The sequence below is a fragment of the Tamandua tetradactyla genome, chromosome 11 (genome assembly GCF_023851605.1).
Source record: "Tamandua tetradactyla isolate mTamTet1 chromosome 11, mTamTet1.pri, whole genome shotgun sequence".
NCBI lineage: Eukaryota > Metazoa > Chordata > Mammalia > Pilosa > Myrmecophagidae > Tamandua > Tamandua tetradactyla.
Genome location: NC_135337.1, coordinates 77,606,541 through 77,624,057, shown reverse-complemented (window position 1 = coordinate 77,624,057; position 17,517 = coordinate 77,606,541). Strand labels below are relative to the sequence as shown.

Genomic DNA, 17,517 nt, shown 5'->3' with positions numbered 1-17,517 from the left:
TCTTTGTCTTTCAATCTATTTAGATCTTTGATTTCTTTTAGCAATGTTTTTTGTTTTTTGTGTATTGGTCCTTGACATCCCTAGTTAAACTTAGTCCTAGATATTTGATTCTTTTGGTTGCTATTTTGAATGGAATTTTTTGCTTTATTGTCTCTTTCAATTATGTCATTACGTATGTATAGAAACATTACTGATTTTTTGTATGTAAATCTTGTATTCCTCCGCTTTGCTGAATTTGTTTATTAGCTCAAGGAGCTTTGTCATCTATTTCTCAGGGTTTTCCAAGTATGGAATCATATGGTCTGCAAATAATGAAAGTTTTACTTCTTCCTTTCCTATCTGGATGCTTTTTATTTCTTTCTCCTGCCTAACTGCTCTAGCTAAGACTTCTAATATGATGTTGAATAGCAGTGACAGTGGGCATCCCTTTCTCTTTCCCGAACTCAGCGGGAAAGCTTTCAGCCTCTCACCATTAAGTATGATGCTGGCTGTAGATTTTCATATATGCCCTTTATGATATTGAGGAAGTTTCCTTTGATTCCTACCTTCAGAAAAGAATGCTGAATTTTGTCGAATGCTTTTTTGGCATCAGTTGATATGAACATGATTTTTTCCCTTTTGATTTGTTAATGTGCTATATTATGTGATTTATTTTCTTATATTGAACCACCCTTGCATTCCTGTTTTAAACCCTTTTAAACTCTTTCAGCCACTAATACCTTATTTTGTTAAAATTATTTTCCCCCCATTTGGTCAGGCAGGCATTGTTGATCTGTGGGAAGACTTTTTTTTTATGGCCATGTTCCTTTTTATTATTCACTGGTTTCCTCAGCTCGTACTAGTGATTCTTCTTTTTAAAAAGTTTTATTATTATTTTAAAAATATTTTTATGAAAACTCTTCACACATATGCATTCCATGCATGGTATACAAACAGTGGCTCACAATATCATCTTTTAGTTATGTATTCATCACCTTGATCATTTTTTAGAACATTTGCAGCACTCCAGAAAAAGAAATGAAAAGAAAAAATGTATACATCCCATACCCCTTACTCCTCCCTCTCATTGACCGCTAGTAAGTAGTTCCATCTACCCAATTTATTTTACCCTTTGTCCCTCCTATTATTTATTTATTTTTTATCCATATTTTTTTACTTATCTGCCCAAACCCTGGATAAAAGGAGCATCAGACACAAGGTTTTCACAATCACACAGTCACATTGTAAAAGTTGTATCTTTATGCAATCGTCTTCAAGAGTCAGGGCTACTGGAACACAGCTGTACAGCTCAAATAGCTCCCTCCAGCCACTCCAATGCATCATAAACTAAAAAGGGGATATCTATATAATACATAAGAATAACCTCCAGGATAACTTCTCAACTCTGTTTGAAATCTCTCAGCCACTGAAACTTTATTTTGTCTCAATTCTCTCTTCTTTTGGTCAAGAAGGCTTTCTTATTCCCATGATGCCGGGTTGCAGCTCATTCTGGGATTTCTGTCTCATGTTGCCAGGGAGATTTACACCCCTGGGAGTCATGTCCCACGTAGTGGGGAGGGCAGTGAGTTCACTTGTTGAGTTGGCTTAGTGAGAAAGGCCACATCTGAGCAACAGAAGAGGGTCTCTAGGGTTCGTTCTTGGGCCTGATTTTAAGTAGGCTTAGCCTATTTTTTGCAGAAATAAATTTCATAAGGATGAATCCCAAGATTAAGGGCTTGACCTATTGATTTGTTGTCCCCATTGCTTATGAGAATATCAGAAATTCTCCAAATGGCAAAGTTGAATATTTCCTCCTTTCTCACCAGTCTCCCTTTATTCACTGCCCCAATTACTCTGGAATATATCAGGGCATCACACTAACCTGGACAAACCAGTAAAATCTCACACTCTAGTCAAGATTCTGTGTACTTAAGGTGTTCAACTAAACTAACCATACTAGTTGAATTAGGAAATGCACTACCCAAAATATAATTTTTGCGTGTAGGAAGATTTTTGATGACTGATTGAATCTCTTTACTTATAATTGGTTTGTGCAATCTTTTATTTCTTCTTGAGTCAGTGTAGGTTGTTCGCGTGTTTCTAGGAATTTGACCGTTTTATCTAAGTTGTCTAGTTTGGTGACATATTGTTGTTCATAGTATCCTCTTAAGATTTTAAAAATTTCTTCAGGATCCATGGTGTATGTGACCCCTTCTCATTTCTGATTTTGTTTGTTTGCATTCTCTCTCTTTCTTTGTCACCTAGCTAGGAGTCCATCAATTTTATTGATTTTTCTCAAAGAACCAACTTTTGGTTTTGTTGATTCTTTCCATTTTTTTTTGGTTCTGCAGTTCATTTATTTCTGCTTTGATCTTTATTATTTATCTTCTTTTATTTGCTTTAGGGTTAGTTTGATATTCTTGCTCAAATTTCACAAGGTCACCAGTTAAGGCCTCGATTTTTGCTTGTTCTTTTTAAATGTAGGCATTTAGGGCAATACATTTTCCTCTCAGCACTGCCTTTGCTGCACCCCATAAGTTCTGATATGTTGTATTCTCATTTTCATTCATCTCCAGATATTTAACAATTTCTCTAACAATTTATTCTTTGACCCACTGAGTTTTTTTAATTTATTAATTTAAAAAATTAACAAACCAAATAAAACATCAACATATATAATCAGTAATTCACAATATCATCACTTAGTTGCATATTCATCATTTCTTAGAACATTTGCATTAATTCAGAAAAAGAAGTAAAAAGACAATAGAAAAAAGAAATAAAACGAACACAGAAAACAAAAAAAATGATTATACCTACCAAACTCCTTACCCCTCGCTTTCATTGATCACTAGCATTTCAAACTAAATTTATTTTAGCATTTGTTCCCCCTATTATTTATTTTTATTCCACATGTTCTACTCGTTTGTTGACAGGGTAGATAAAAGGAGCATCAGACACAAGGTTTTCACAATCACACAGTCACATTGTGAAAACTATATCATTGTTCAGTCATCATCAAGAAACATGGCTACTGGAACACAGCTCTACATTTTCAGGCAGTTCCCTCCAGCCTCTCCATTACATCTTAAATAACAAGATGATATCTACTTAATGCATAAGAATAACCTGCAGGATAACCTCTCGACTGTTTGGAATCTCTCAGCCATTGACACTTTGTCTCATTTCACTCTTTCCCCTTTTGGTTGAGAAAGTTTTCTCAATGCTAAGTCTCAGCTCATTGTAGGGTTTTTCTCAATCCCTTGATGCCTAGTCTCAGCTCACTCTAGGATCTCTGTCCCACGTTGCCAGGAAGACCCACACCCCTGGGAGTCATCTGTGGAGGGTGGTGAAATTGCTTGTTGTATTGGCTGGAGAGGCCACATCTGAGCAACGAAAGAGGCTTTCTTGGGGGTGACTCTTAGGCCTAAATTTTAAGTAGACTTGACTTATCCTTTGCAGGGTTAAGTTTCTTATGAACAAACCCCAAAACTGGGGGCTCAGCCTATAGCTTTGGTTGTCCACACTGCTTGTGAGAATATCAAGAATTCAACTTGGGGAGGTTGAATTTTCCCCTGTTCTCACCATTCCCCGAAAGGGACTTTGCAAATACTTTTCCACTCACTGATCGAATCACTCTGGGATTCATCGCGGCATCACTCTGGACAAACCAACAATATCTCATGTCCTTCCTGAGATTCCCACTGAGTTTTTTTAAGAGTGTGTTGTTTAATCTCCATTTATTTGTGAAAGTTCTGGTTCTTTGGTGGTTGTTAATTTCCAGCTTCATTCCGTTGTGGTCAGAGAAAGTGCTTTGGATAATTTCAGTCTTATTAAGGACTCATTTCTTTGTCCCGCATATGATCTATCCTGGAAAATATTTTATGAGCACTGGGGAAGAATGTAAAACCTGATGTTTTGGGGTGTAATGATCTATATATGGCTGTTAGGTCTAATTCATGTGTACACATTAAATTCTGTTTCCTTGTTGATCCTCTCTGAGTTTCTGTCTATAGGGGAGAGTGGTTGAGGTCTCCCATTAATTTTGTTGAAATGTGTATAGCTCCCTTCAGTTTTGCCAATGTTTGCCTCATGTACTTTGTTTTGTTTTGTTGTGGTTTTTTTTTTGGGTGCATGGTCTGGGAATCGAACCTGGGCCTCCCGCATGAAAGGCGAGCATTCTGCCACTGACCCACCAGGCACCCTTGCCTCATGTACTTTGAAGCTCCTTGATTGGGAGCATAAACATTTATGATTGTTATTTCTTCTTGGTTAATTGTCTCTTTTGTTAACATGTAGTGTCCTTCTTTGTCTCTTATGACTTCTTTACATTTAAAGTCTATTTTATCTGATATTAGTATAGCTAGCCTTGCTTCAATTTATTTGTATCCTTGGGTCTAAGATGCTTCTCTTGCAAACAGCATATAGATGGATCATATTTTTTAATCTCTCATCTGCCAATTTGTCAATTTATGTCTTTTAATTGGTGGGTTTAATCCATTAATGTTCAAAGTGATTAATGTAATAGCACTCTTGAATCTACCATCTTATCCTTTAGTTTTTATTTGTCAAGTCTGTATATTCTTTTCCCTCTCTCTCTTTTTGTCCTTTAAATTACCCTTACTGTTACTCTTCAGTTCTGTGCCTGCTCCAGATCTCCCTCTCCTGTCTATTTTTTTCAGCCAACAAAACTCCCTTTACTATTTCTTATAGGGCAGGTCTCTTGTTGACTGGTTCTCTCAGTCTTTGTTTACCTTTGAAGATTTTAATCTCTCCCTCAATTCTGAAGGACCACTTGGCTGAATAAAGATTCTTGGCTGGATGCCTTTCTTGTTCAGGATCTTAAATATATCATACCACTGCCGTCTCACCTTCCAATTTTTTTCATATATCCCAATAGTGTCCTTTTGAGCCTTTTCTCTTCCCTTGCTAGATCCTGTAAAGGGTCATGTATTGCATTTAGATTTCATTGTCTCTTTAATTGCTTTTTTTTTTTTGTAATTGTGAGACCAGATATAGAACATAGCGTTTCCCATCTCAGTCACTCCTGAGCACACCATTCAATGGGATTAATCATACCTTCCCATCTTCCATATCTCCAAACTGAAACCCTATAACCATATACATTCACTCCCCATTCCTCCTGTCCCCAGCCCCCTGGCAGGCTGTACTGTGATTTCTGTCTACAAGCTTGCATACTCACCAGTATATTCTTTGTGGTTACCATGGGCTTAGATTCAGCATCTTATATCTGCTATCTGCAGCAGCCTTCTTTGTTTTGATATCAGCATAGCTTCAGTAGCACACACAAACTGTTTCTGTACCCTTCATCCCCCTCCCGCCTTCTTGTGGTTCTCGTTACATTTCCTTGTTTATACATTATGAGTCCAAATGTTACATTTTATGCAATGTAAATAGGAGGTAGGAAGTGGATTACAAACCAAGGATACAGTAGTATTGGCATTCATATTTGCCCATGTTGTTACCCTTACCACAGATCTTTATTTCTTCATGTGGCTTCGATCTATTTTCTATTGTCCTTTCTTTCAACCTGCAGAGTTCTCTAACATTTCTTATAGGGCTGGTCTAGTGATGACCAACTCCCTCAGCTTTTATCTGGGACAGTCTTAATCTCCATCTTTTTTTTGGGTGCATGGTCCGTGAATCGAAGCCGGGCGAGCAGTCCACCACTGATCTCCATCTTTGAAAGACAGTTGCCAGATACAGAATTCTTGGTTGGCGGTGTTTTGCTTTCAGCACTCAGCTATGTCATCCCACTGCCTTCTTGCCTCATGGTTTCCCGTTGAGGCTCCCTTGTCAATGACATGTTGCATCCCTCCTACAGCATTCAGTATTCTTGTTTTGTCTTTGGCATTTGAGAGTTTAATTATAATATTCTGCAATTTGGGCCTATTATACTTGTTTATCCTGTTTAGAGTTTGGTGAGCATCTTAGATGTGTGTTTTCATGTCTTTTGTTAAATTTGGGAAGTTTTCTGCCATTATTTTTTTGACTGTCTCTCCACCCCTTCCTGCCCTCTTCTCCTTCTGGACGCCACAGTGCATATATGGTAGCACACCGACGGCATCCCACAGGCTCCTTACGTTCCCTGCATTCTTCTCCATTCCTTCTCCTTCCTGCTTCTCAGACTGGGTAACTTCAATTGTCTTATCTTCAAGTTCTCTGCTGTTGAGCCCCGCTAAGAAATTTTAAATTTCTGTTGCAGTGATCTTCAACTGTTTGGCTCCTTTTCATAATTTTCCTCTCTTTTATAGTTTCTTTGTGTTCATCTATTACTTTCCTGATTTCATTTAGTTCTTCATTTAATAGTGTACTTTGAGCATTGTTAGCACCATGTTTTAAGTCTTTTTCTGGTATGATACAGGTCTGGTCCTTCTCGAGGACGGTGTCTAATACTTTAAACTTCTTCTTTGCCAGAGCCATCATTTCCTTTCTCTTTGCATGTTTGTAACCTTTTTTGAAACCTGGACATTAAAAAAATTTTTTTTATAAACAACAAACAGACATACAAACATTCTTGACACAGTTATGATCAGTGGCTCATAATATCATCACATAGTTGTGTATTCATCACTATGATCTTTTTTTTTAATATTTGCACCTCTCCAGCAAAAGAAAGGAAAAAGAAAAAACTCATACATGCCGTACCCCTTACCACTCCCTTTCATTGATCACTCGTATTTCAGTCTACTCAATTTATTTTAACCTTTGTTCCTCCTATTATTTGTTTATTTTTTTATCCATATTTTTTACTCATCTGTCCATATCATAGATAAAAGGAGCATCAGACACAAGAAACCTGGACATTTTGATATTTAAAGTGTTGTGGAATTTAGACTGAGGCATCAGTTCCATAAGCTTATATCCAACTAGTATTGTGACAGGGCTTTCCTCGAATGTCGTGAGCTAACAACAACAAAAAAGCAAAGGGAAGAAAGGAAAATACCTTTCCCGGTCTTTGCAGAGTGACCAGTGTGCATGCTGTCCTTCAGAGCTTATCCATTCGTGAGTTTGGAGACTTGCTTCATGCCACAGCATAGGGGCCTCCTGCTCCTTTCTGTGCTCGTGGTCCTGTTTAGGTTTGGCCATGTGTGTGTGTGGCCCTAGCAGTTCATGTGAACATGTATTCTTCCCTAGGAAACAGGTTCCTTAGGGCTCTGGGCACTGCACTGTATGTCCAAAGCCAGCACTCCCTGGCCCCAGGTGGCCACCACTTAACTGCTGTCCCACAGAGTTCTGCAGGAGAGCTGGGTGTGCCGCCTTCCACAGGCAGGGCAAATCCTGGGATGCTGAGTCCTTCGGGCCACCACCAGACACACATGCTCCAAATATGTGTCCAACGGTGTTCTAGTTTGCTAGCTGCCGGAATGCAACTCACCAGAGACAGATTGGCTTTTAATAAAAGGGGATTTATTTCATTAGTTCTTCAGAGGAAAGGCAGCTAACTTTCAACTGAGGTTCTCTCTTACATGGGAAGGCACAGGGTGATCTCTCCTGGCCTTCTCGAGAGGCCTCTGGGTTCCAACAGCTTTCCCTGGGGTGATTTTTTTCTGCATCTCCAAAGTCCTGGGCTGAGCTGTGAGTGCTGACATGAGATATGCTGAGCTGCTTGGGCTGTGCTACGTTGATCTCTCTCATTTAAGCACCAGCCAGTTAACTCAAACATCATTCATTGCAGCAGGCACACCTCCTAGCCGACTGCAGATGTAATCAGCACAGATGAGGTTCACATACCATTGGCTCATGTCCACAGCAACAGAACTAGGTGCCTTCACCTGGTCAAGTTGACACCTGAACCTCACTACCACAAAGGTTACTCTGTCCCCTCCAGAACCGGGACCAGGGATCCACTCCAGGAGCGCAGGCAGCTCTACTCTGAGTGGGAATGCATGGGGAGGGAGCCAATTGGGGCACCCCAGGTCCCACCACTATCAAGTCACCTATTCATTGATTTGTGCTTGCCCTGGTCATTTCAAACCTTTAAATGGCTTCCAGAGCTTGGAGAAAGATGTTTTTGCCAGTTCTTTCTGGTTCTTCAGAGCTTCTGTGGGGGGGAAGGAGCCCTGAATGGTCTTAGTCTACCCTTTTGATTGGTGCGGACTGGAACCTGGAGATGATTTTTCCTTAGGATTTTAGGTCACTGTTCCACTTTTCCATACCCCAGTGCTGTGTTTTGTTTTTTCTCTTGAGTCCTATATTGCACATTTTTCCTTTGAGCTCTTATTACAGTTTTATTTGGATATATATTTGTGGTGGTGGTGGGGATCTTATCCCTCTCGCTAGAAGCTTTCTCAAATATGTCGTGCCCCTTTTTTGCCCATTCATAAGGCTCTAAAACGTTTACTGGAAATTTGGACTTTCAACTGGTGAGCTTTGTTGTTGAGTGATTGAGTTAAGACCTGACAATATTAGGAGGGGGGTGCCTCTGCATGTTAGTGTTTCTAAGTATTTTCTCTTAGGTGGTTTACTTTCTTCAGAGAAGAAACCTTCTGTCTTCTAATGGGAATGAAGATGGGAGGGGATGGAGCCAGTAGCATTCTGGCTTCCAGTTTTCTTGGTGCAAAGAAATTCAAGAGAGTGGATGGAGGGTCACCATTCACTAGACGTTTGCACGTTGACTCCAGTTATAACAGTAAGCCATCTTCAGTATAGAGAGGTTGGAAGATAATCTTGGCATATTTCTTTATGGTCTTAAGTGTGACCCCACAGGGAGGGTGCGTGTGAGCTACTGAACAGGCAAGACAGACATGCTGCATGTCTCGACTTTTTCACTAACTTTTGTTTGACAGGCATCTCCTTATCATTAAATATTGTTTTCACATGTGGTTTTCCATGGTTCAGGTGTATTCTGTTACAGGCACACATTCTAATTAATGTGTTGTTAAGATGTTTAGGCATTTGTTTTTTCTCCCAAATGTTTTCCCATCTACTTGGCATTGTTTAAAAAAATCCCTGTGGACTTCTGTTTAACCCCATTGGAAAAATCAAACCAAATAGGTGGAAAGCAAACATTTTCCAACGGCCCCTCCCTGTAGAGAGAACTACTGTTAAAGCTCGCTGCACTGTCCTCTGGAAGTTTCTACCAACCTTGTGCTGAACAAATAGTATTACCCCCATGCCTTTTACAACATGTTCTCAGCGTGCTCACATCTGCACACCTACCATTTCCCATCTCAGCTTCATGGGAACCTAACCTGACCTGGCATTTCCCTGTCTAACCACGTGCAAGTCCACGACTTTTGTCATCAGTTACAGTGCCTCTCAGCAGCAGGGGAAGATCAGAAAGACCTTTTTGTCCATAATTCCCCCACCGTGACCGGTTGGCTGTTCCTTCCCCGCTCTATGGTGGTCAGTGGTGCTACTGAGGGGTCCGCTCTGTGTTCTCCCCTTACTTACCACCGCCCGTGTCGTGCTTCTCCATGCCTGGCAGACCCTGGACCACGGCCTCCCGGGTACCGGTGTCATCCATTAGGGTTAGCCACGGCAGGCCTCTGTCCTCCAGCGGATCAGGGAGACCCCCAGACCCACCCCCTGCAAGCCCGGCACCTGGCCGTCTTGGTCATTACCACCCCTGCCGTTTGGGCCAGGGCCAGGCCGCATCCCAGCTGAAATGCTTAAGTGTTTTCAGCATCCGGAAGTGCTTTGAGAATCTGTCAGAATAATATGTCAACCTGCAGGGGAGATGGAAATGTCTTTTCATTCCACTGGGTTCCCTGAGTATCCTGAGTCCTTGTCCACACGAAGTTGAGAGAGGAAAACCGAAAGGGCCTTAACTCCTATGCTATTTCAGTGCCCAAAGGGCCTCGTCTCCTCCCTGCATCTGATCTTCCTTCCTGAGAGACTGTGGCAAAGTGTGCCAGGCCCCTGGGGGGTCCTCTGTGAAGCAGTGGGGTGGGGGTGGGGGGCACTGACCATGGCCTGATCTCTGGTGGTCGTCTGTGAAGCAGGGGCTTCCCGCCTGGCCTCCTGTCACAAGCCACACAATCTTCAGTTGGGGCCACGCTGGCCTCTCCAGTTCTGCCTCGACTGATAACATGCCACCCACCCTGGCTTCCTTTCGAGGTTTGAAAGTGCCAAACTTCTTCCCACGTTTGGGGCTTCTTTCTTATTGTCTTTTCTGCCTGGAAAGCCCGTCCCTTAGTTGTCACCTTCTCATCCCAGGGGACTCAGTTCAAACAGGAGCGCCCTCACCGTGGCTTTCTCTCCCTCTTATGGAGACCCAGGCAACCCTACTGTCACTTCCTACCACAGCCTCCTCTTTGATTTTCCTGGCAGTCCATGGTCTTGCAGATACTGGCACCTGTTGACACTAGTGCCTGTCCCTCCTGGGTGAAATGTGTCCTGCTGGAGAGCAGGTGCTTCATCTCTCTCCCCAGCATGTCATGAGGGCCTCTCACAGGGTGTGGGGCAGGGGAGCTGCTCAGTGGACACATGCCAGGAGAAGCTTCTTTCCTTTGGGTTGTAATAGAGGCAAGTATGCTTTGCTTGAGGCAGAGGCCCTGACCTGAAGGACGTTTTTGTCATCGCTGGGCTGGGATCTGTTCCTAAAGTTCAGTTTTATTTACTTTCCTGCTCCTTCCTTTATGAGAATTCTTAGGTTGGCATCTGCGAACGTGTTTCTGGGAATCTGTGAATCTCTGAAATTGAATTCAGAGTTGTATGTGTGTGTGTTTCTCTAGGGAAAGGATCCTGGTTTCTGTCAGATTCTAAGGGATCCTTGGCTGGGGCCGTGGGGGGCCAGGTCGAGGCTGTCCTGCCGTGGCGTGGTGTGCGTGGCAGTGGCTTTCCCGCACGCTGATCTGCTTGGGCTGCTCCACTTCCAGATGTCTGTCGCCAAACGAGCTCGAAAGGCCTCCAGCGACTTGGACCAAGCTAGCCTGTCCCCGTCGGAAGAGGAGAACTCGGAAAGCTCGTCCGAGTCCGAGAAGACCAGCGACCAGGTGGGCAGGTGGGAGGGATGAATTTCATGGTGAGAACAGACGGTGGCCAGCCCGTGAGCCCCATGCTCCTCTCCCTTCTCTCCCCCTAGGACTTCACCCCGGAGAAGAAGGCCGTGGTCCGGGCCCCCCGGCGGGGCCCCGCTGGAGGAAGGAAGAAAAAGGTGAGGGAGTGCCCTGCTTGCTTTGCTTTGCACCCAGGCCCGCTGTGGGGTACTCCTGAGGGCTTCTCCATGGTGTGTCCAGATCCTGTTTTTTTGGCAGAGGGCAAGGTGTGGGTCCAGGTAGACCCCAGAGGGGCGATTTCTAGGTCCTATCCACACGGGATCCTTCCCTGGGAGCGGGCAGTGTCGCTGTCCTGCCCCTGAGCAGAACTCTGTTCTGATTTGGGAAACAGGATTCCAGAGTGTTGGCCTCAGAGGGGAGTGGGGTGTGTGTGTGTGTGTGTGTGTGTGTGTGTGTGTGTGTGTGTGTGTGTGTGTGTGGATTTTGTATGGAAAGAGGATCTTACCATTAGAAAAAAGGTTGAAAACCGTAGTCCTGGCTCCCTGGCTTCACTGATGAGGACGTGGGCCAGGGAAGTTCAGGCTCCTTGGCAGCGGTGAAGGCTCTGATGGTCACAAAAAATATCTGGGGCTGTAGATAATGCGGGTCTACAGAAGATGTCGGGCCAAACCAGAGGGCTTTTGGCTTAGAGGTGGGGGCAGATTGGGTGGGGTGGGCAGGCGCGGGGGCCAAGAGCAGGAGCAGGCAGCTGGCAGTTCCCGGTGGCCCGCAGGCCCCCCTCGCTCCGGGTTGCCCTGTGTCCCTCTCTCCTCTGAATGTGGGCTCTGAGCAACCTTTACATCTCTCATGCACTGGCTTGTCCCTTCTCTGACCTTCCAGAAGGTGGCGTCGGCCTCTGACTCGGACTCCAGAGCAGATTCAGACAGGGCCAAAAATGAGCCAGTGGCCATGGCCAGGTCAGAGCTGTCGTCTTCCTCCTCCTCCTCCTCTGACTCAGAAGTATCCGTGAAAAAGCCTCCACGGGGCAGGAAGCCAGGTATGCTGCAGCTGGGCCGCCAGTCCCCTGGCCCCTGGCCCCTCTGCCCCTCTGCCTGCCTCAGGACCAGGGATTCATCCCACCCTGGGAACTCCTAGGGCTCTCCCCTGGTCATCTCGGACCTCTGTGCTGCCCTGCAGCCCAGCAGCTCTGGGAGACATAAGGCAAGATCACGCTTACTCCTTTCTCTGTAGCTGAGAAACCTCCTCCAAAACCCCGTGGACGGAAACCAAAGCCTGAACGGCCCCCACCCAGCTCAAGCAGTGACAGGTGGGTGTCAGGGTGGGTGTCAGCGTGGCCGGGCGGGCCCCGGGAACCGCTTCTGGCCTCCTTCCGGGCCCTGCAGTGTCCTGAAGAAATGGGCCTCCCTGACTGCCCCCTGCCCGCCCGCCCCCCCAGTGACAGTGACGAGGTGGACCGCATCAGCGAGTGGAAGCGCCGTGATGAGGAGCGCCGCCGCGAGCTGGAGGAGAAGCGGCGGCGGGAGCAGGAGGAGGAGCTGCGGCGGCTGCGGGAGCAGGAGAAGGAGGAGAAGGAGCGGCGGCGTGAGCGGGCTGAGCGGGAGGAGGCGCCGCCTGGCAGTGGGAGCAGTGGCGACGAGCTCCGGGAGGACGACGAGCCCGTCAAGAAGCGTGGCCGCAAGGGCCGTGCCCGGGGGCCCCAATCCTCCTCGGACTCGGAGCCAGAGGCCGAGCTGGACAAGGAGGTGTGTGGGGGCCCCCTGGGGGGTGGTGAGAGGCAGGGGCTCTGGAGGCCTCTCCCCATGCCCACCCCAGCCTCCCTCTTTGTGCCTTAATTCAGCAAACATCTTCCTTTATTCAGCGTGTTTATTGAGCACCTACTATGTACTGGGCACCACCATCCTAGGTGCTGGGGCCACAGCAGTGAGGAGCTAAGGAAACAGGAACCTGGCCTGTGAGGAGCTGACTGGCATTCATGGGGGGAGCTGAGGATCAGTGATGCATATACAATATACTGTGTGCCCAAGAGCATCAGGTGCTGAGAAAAAGGATAAAGGAAGGAGGAGTGGATTGTGGGGGTGGGGGTTCTGTTTTAGGGGAAATCCTTAAGGTCAATTGAAAAATGACATTTGAGGAAGTCTTTGAATGAAGTAAGGGGCGATTTGTGAAGATACCTGAGGAAGTAGGCCTTCTAGGTGGGAGCCACAGCCTGTACAAAGGCCCTGAGGCAGGGCGGGCCTGGTGTGTTGGAGAAACAGTGAGGAAGCCCGTGTGACTGGAGAGGAGGGAGCAAGGAGGAGGGCGGGAGCGGAGGGCAGGTCGGGGGTTGGGCAGGTATATACAGGGCCTGGTGGGCTGCAGGGAGGACTTGGACATTCCCCCCAAGGGAGGTGGGAGCCATGGAGGGCTGTGGGCAGAGGGGGCATGGGCCCTGACCAGGTGTCCCCTGGCTACTGCGGGGAGAACTGATGGAGTCGAGAGGCTGGAAATAATCAGGAACCCTCTCCTGTGGTGCCAGGGAGGAGGGGAAGGCTGTCACAGTCCCCCTGCCTGGCTGTGGGGTCCACTCTGCTCTCCACCCTCACGGCACTTCAGTCCAGCTGGAATCTGGAGTCTGACCTCTAGTCATTCAGCCTTCCAGACTGAGCCCCCAGGTCCCAGAGCCTTCTTTTCTGGGGGGAAATGGGGAGAAGGCCCTCTACTCTCCCTTTTGTCTGCCATAGGGAGCTTTGGAGCCAGGCTCAGGGCTGCTTGGCAGGAGCAGTGCAAGGAAATTGCCTCTTTTTGGGTACAGGCCCTGAGGTCCTTTCACAGACTTCTTGGGGCCCCAGGGTCCTTATTCCTATCCTGTCCTGCTCACACCCTGCTCTGGCCCTGCTGGCTTCCAGCACTTAAAAGGTGGTGGCAGAAGTGCCAAGGGCAGCATCTCTGTGTGACAGTGCCGAGCCCATGCGGGCCTTTGCTTCTGGCCTTACAACCTGTTCTCTTCTCTGCTGCTGCAGGCAAGAAAGTCGGCGAAGAAGTTGCCATCGCAAACCGTGGAGCCCACAAGGAAGAGCAGCCAGAGGGAGAAGAGGGGGCGTCCCGAGGAGAAGTCCCGAGCCAGGTCAGCACCCTGCTCCGCCTCTCCCCCAGCCCTGCTGGTGTGCGTGGTTCTCAGCCTCCTGGGGGTTCCTTGTCCCCCAGCCCCTCCTGGGGGCCCGGCTCTGAGTTCAGTCCTGGAGTGAGGCGCAGTTGGTGTTGTGGTTCTCAGGGCCCCGGCAGCTTGTTTTGGACCCTCAGGGCCCCGGCAGCTTGTTTTGGACCCTTTGCTCCAGAACTGAGGTCCCTCCCCTGGACCAGGGGTTCTCACCTGGGGACGGTTTTGATCCTAGGGGATACTGGGTGATGTCTGGGGACATTGGTGGTTGTCTTGACTGGGGGAGGGGGAGCTGCTGGCATGGAGTGGGGGGAGCCCGAGGAGGCTGCTCGGCCCCCTACAGCCCAGGTCTGCCTCACCTTAGAGAATGTCAGCTGTGCTGGTAGGGGTGGGTTGAGGGTCCCAGCCCTCGAGTTCAAGTATGAGGCCCATCCTGGCTGGGTGCAGAGCCCAGGCCCCCACTCAGCTTCTGAGCAGAGCTCCAATCGGTGGTGGCCGTACCTGCCTGATAGAGCTTCATGGGCTTCCTGGGAGCTGGGCATAGGCTCAGTGTGCTAGTAACTCCAGTTGTTTAATAAACGTTGAATTTGAGTGTTTGTAATAACTGCTTTACTAGGTGTTGCCTCATTAATCCTCAGCCACACATGAAAGGAAGGGTCCTTGAACTTTAAGCCGTCTGCTCTTAAAGAGACCAGGGCGGGAGGGCAGTGATGGCACAATGGCAGAGTTTTCACCTGCCATGCTGGAAACTCTGATTCCTGGCGCCTGCCCATGCAAAAGAAAAGAGAGAGACCAGGGCAAGGCCCATGGGAAGTGCAGCCTTCACCCTTTCTGGGGCCTGGCCTTGACCCCTCTGACCCCAGCTTGTAGGGCCTCCTGAAGGTTTCCTTCTAGAAGCAAAGGGAGCCCCACCCCCAGATGCCCTATTCCCTCCGTGGAGAGAATGGCAGTGCCTGGGGCTGAGGCCCGTCTAAAGGAGCAACTCTCCACAGACCTGTGAAGGTGGAGCGGACCCGGAAGAGGTCTGAAGTGTTGGCACCAGACAGGAAGGCTGAGAAGAAGAAAGGTGGGGGACTGCGCTGCCCTTGAAGCCTGAGGGGAGGGGGCCACAGTCCAGAGTGCTTCTGGCACCAGGGAGCGCATGAGCTCGGGGCTCTGGCAGCTGCTTAACAGTTCTGAGGAAGGGGCTGCGGGAGTGGGTATGGGTGTGGGGGGCAGGGCCTAGAGGACACATGGACCCCAAGGCCCTGGGCAGCTCCTGTGCAGACACTGTAAGCCAGCGGCCTCGTGCTCCGCAACTCCTGGTTCATGCCCAGGTGTGCCCTCTCCCCTGCCCACAGAGCCCTCTGTGGAAGAGAAGCTCCAGAAGCTGCACAGCGAGATCAAATTTGCTCTGAAAGTCGACAACCCAGTAAGACCCTCCACAGCCACCTCTCTGGAGCCCGGTGGCCCTGCTGCCACTGCATGCATTAGAATGCCCTTAGAAGTCTCGGGAAGCAGGGGCCTGGGGCCTGCCAGGTGGGGCTGTGATGGTCCTTGTTCCTAGCATATGGGAGCCTCATTGGGCTCCCTCCAACAGTCTGCCTTCCTGTCCTCCTGCATATACACAGGATGTGAAGAGGTGCCTGAGTGCCCTGGAGGAGCTCGGGACGCTGCATGTGACATCTCAGATTCTCCAAAAGAACACAGATGTGGTAGCCACACTGAAAAAGGTGCCATAGTGGGAGGGTTGGCAACCAGTGGGGCAGGGGCTCCTTAGCAGTGTGGAGGGTGCCAACTCAGGGGGGAGGTACTGCCAGCAGTGGCCTCAAATGGGGACATCTTGTGGTCGGAGGGAGAGGCCAGCTGCACTTACTGAGTAAGGCTTCCCCATGGGCTAGATTCGCCGTTACAAAGCCAACAAGGATGTGATGGAGAAGGCGGCAGAAGTCTACACTCGGCTCAAGTCGCGGGTCCTGGGACCAAAGGTTGAGGCCATCCAGAAAGCCAACAAAACTGGGACAGAGAAGGAGAAGGGTGAGGTGGAGAAAGGCGAGGAAAAGCTGGCTGCTGGGGAGGCCCCCAAGGAGAAGGCCGAGGAGGAGCCGAGTGCTGGTAAGGAGCTGGGCTGAGGACACACCCTCATGGCCCCAGCACATAGGCCTAAGGGGGGTGGTCAGCCTTCAGCTGAAGGAGCAGAGTGCTTGGGACAGCATCCGGGGGGCAGCACGGTTAGGCTCACGGTTAGGCTCTGACCCCATCCCAGTGGGATGGCACGTTCCTGTGGATGGGCTCTGAGCAGACCCAGCTCCATCCCTGTGCTCCACTGAGGAGGTGACGGCACACAGGTACCCCGAGGCTGTGCATGCGTGCAGCCTGAGAGGCAAAGGCCTCGGCCAGACCTGGAGGGTTACAGGTGGGCTCAGTGGAGGAATGGTCGGTCTTGGCAGGGACAGTGGTCTAGGGCCGTGGGAGGGGTACATGGGTCCCAGCCACAGAAGCTCAAGGCAACCCTTGGGGACCATCCACCTTCAGGCTGGCCAACGTCAAACAGAGTAAGGGACAGCCTGGATGGCTTTCCCCTCATGATTTCTGTCCTCAGCATGGTTTTCCCCGATGCCCATGTCTGCTCATCCATCTGCCCCTCAACTTCTTCAAGCTGGTGCAGCCAGGGACTCGGGGCTAGCTGCTGAAACAAACCCCACACAGCCTGCCACCATGGGACCCCCAGGCCAGGTGGGGCGGCAGACACCTAAAATGGTCATAGGGCACTTGGGTCCTTATGGAGGGAGGGCTGGATGCTAAGTGGTCAGGGCCAGCACCGAGCTTGGCCTGGCTCCTTCTTGGAACGCTGCATCCACGAGGCTGGCTCTCACCTGGTGGGCAGGTAGCCCGCAGCGTCCCAGAATCCCTCTCTTCTGCAGATGGCTCGGCCCCCGTGAACGGCGAGGCCACATCCCAGAAGGACGAGAGCCTGGAGGACAAGGAGCAGGGGGAGGGGCCACGGAGCAGCTCACCTGAAGACCTCCCCAATGAGTAGGTGTTGTGGGGGCAGCCTGGGTGAAGCACCCTAAGAAAAGGGGGGTGACCTCCCCAATAAGTAAGTGTTGTGAGGGGTAAGCTGTGGTCTGGAAACTGCTCCCACCTGCCCAGGGTCGAGGGGCCCAGCGCCAGACCTTGTGCCTCTCCCTACAGCCGCCCCTAGGGGTCCCCACGACCAACACTTTCCGTGGTATCCATTGTGGGGCTCCAGGGCTCTGAGCTCCTCCACTTGGGAAGGCCGTGTCTTCCTGAACCCCAGGCCCACGTCTGCCCAGCAGGGCCTGCCCAGGTCACCACGTGCATGTTGTGTGGCCGCTATGTGCTGGGCGTGAGGCACGCAGGAGACATGCTCTGTCCCTGAGAAGTTTCTGGTCTCTTAGTGATGGAAGAGAGGCAAATGGGCAGATAGTAAATGAG

The 17,517-nt window shown here is 48.9% G+C and overlaps 1 protein-coding gene across 2 annotated transcripts in view; it reads left to right on the top strand.

Annotated features, from left to right (window-relative positions):
* HDGFL2 (HDGF like 2) overlaps positions 1–17,517 on the top strand; it is a 36,458-nt gene that overhangs the window by 18,525 nt on the left and 416 nt on the right. For both annotated transcript variants that reach the window (XM_077121099.1, XM_077121098.1), the window contains exons 5-15: positions 10,824–10,940; positions 11,030–11,101; positions 11,823–11,979; positions 12,174–12,249; positions 12,379–12,685; positions 13,943–14,046; positions 15,072–15,145; positions 15,420–15,490; positions 15,690–15,791; positions 15,960–16,173; positions 16,983–17,094. In XM_077121099.1, the coding sequence (XP_076977214.1) occupies positions 10,824–10,940; positions 11,030–11,101; positions 11,823–11,979; positions 12,174–12,249; positions 12,379–12,685; positions 13,943–14,046; positions 15,072–15,145; positions 15,420–15,490; positions 15,690–15,791; positions 15,960–16,173; positions 16,983–17,094 (1,406 nt within the window). The remainder of the gene's footprint in view (positions 1–10,823; positions 10,941–11,029; positions 11,102–11,822; positions 11,980–12,173; positions 12,250–12,378; positions 12,686–13,942; positions 14,047–15,071; positions 15,146–15,419; positions 15,491–15,689; positions 15,792–15,959; positions 16,174–16,982; positions 17,095–17,517) is intronic.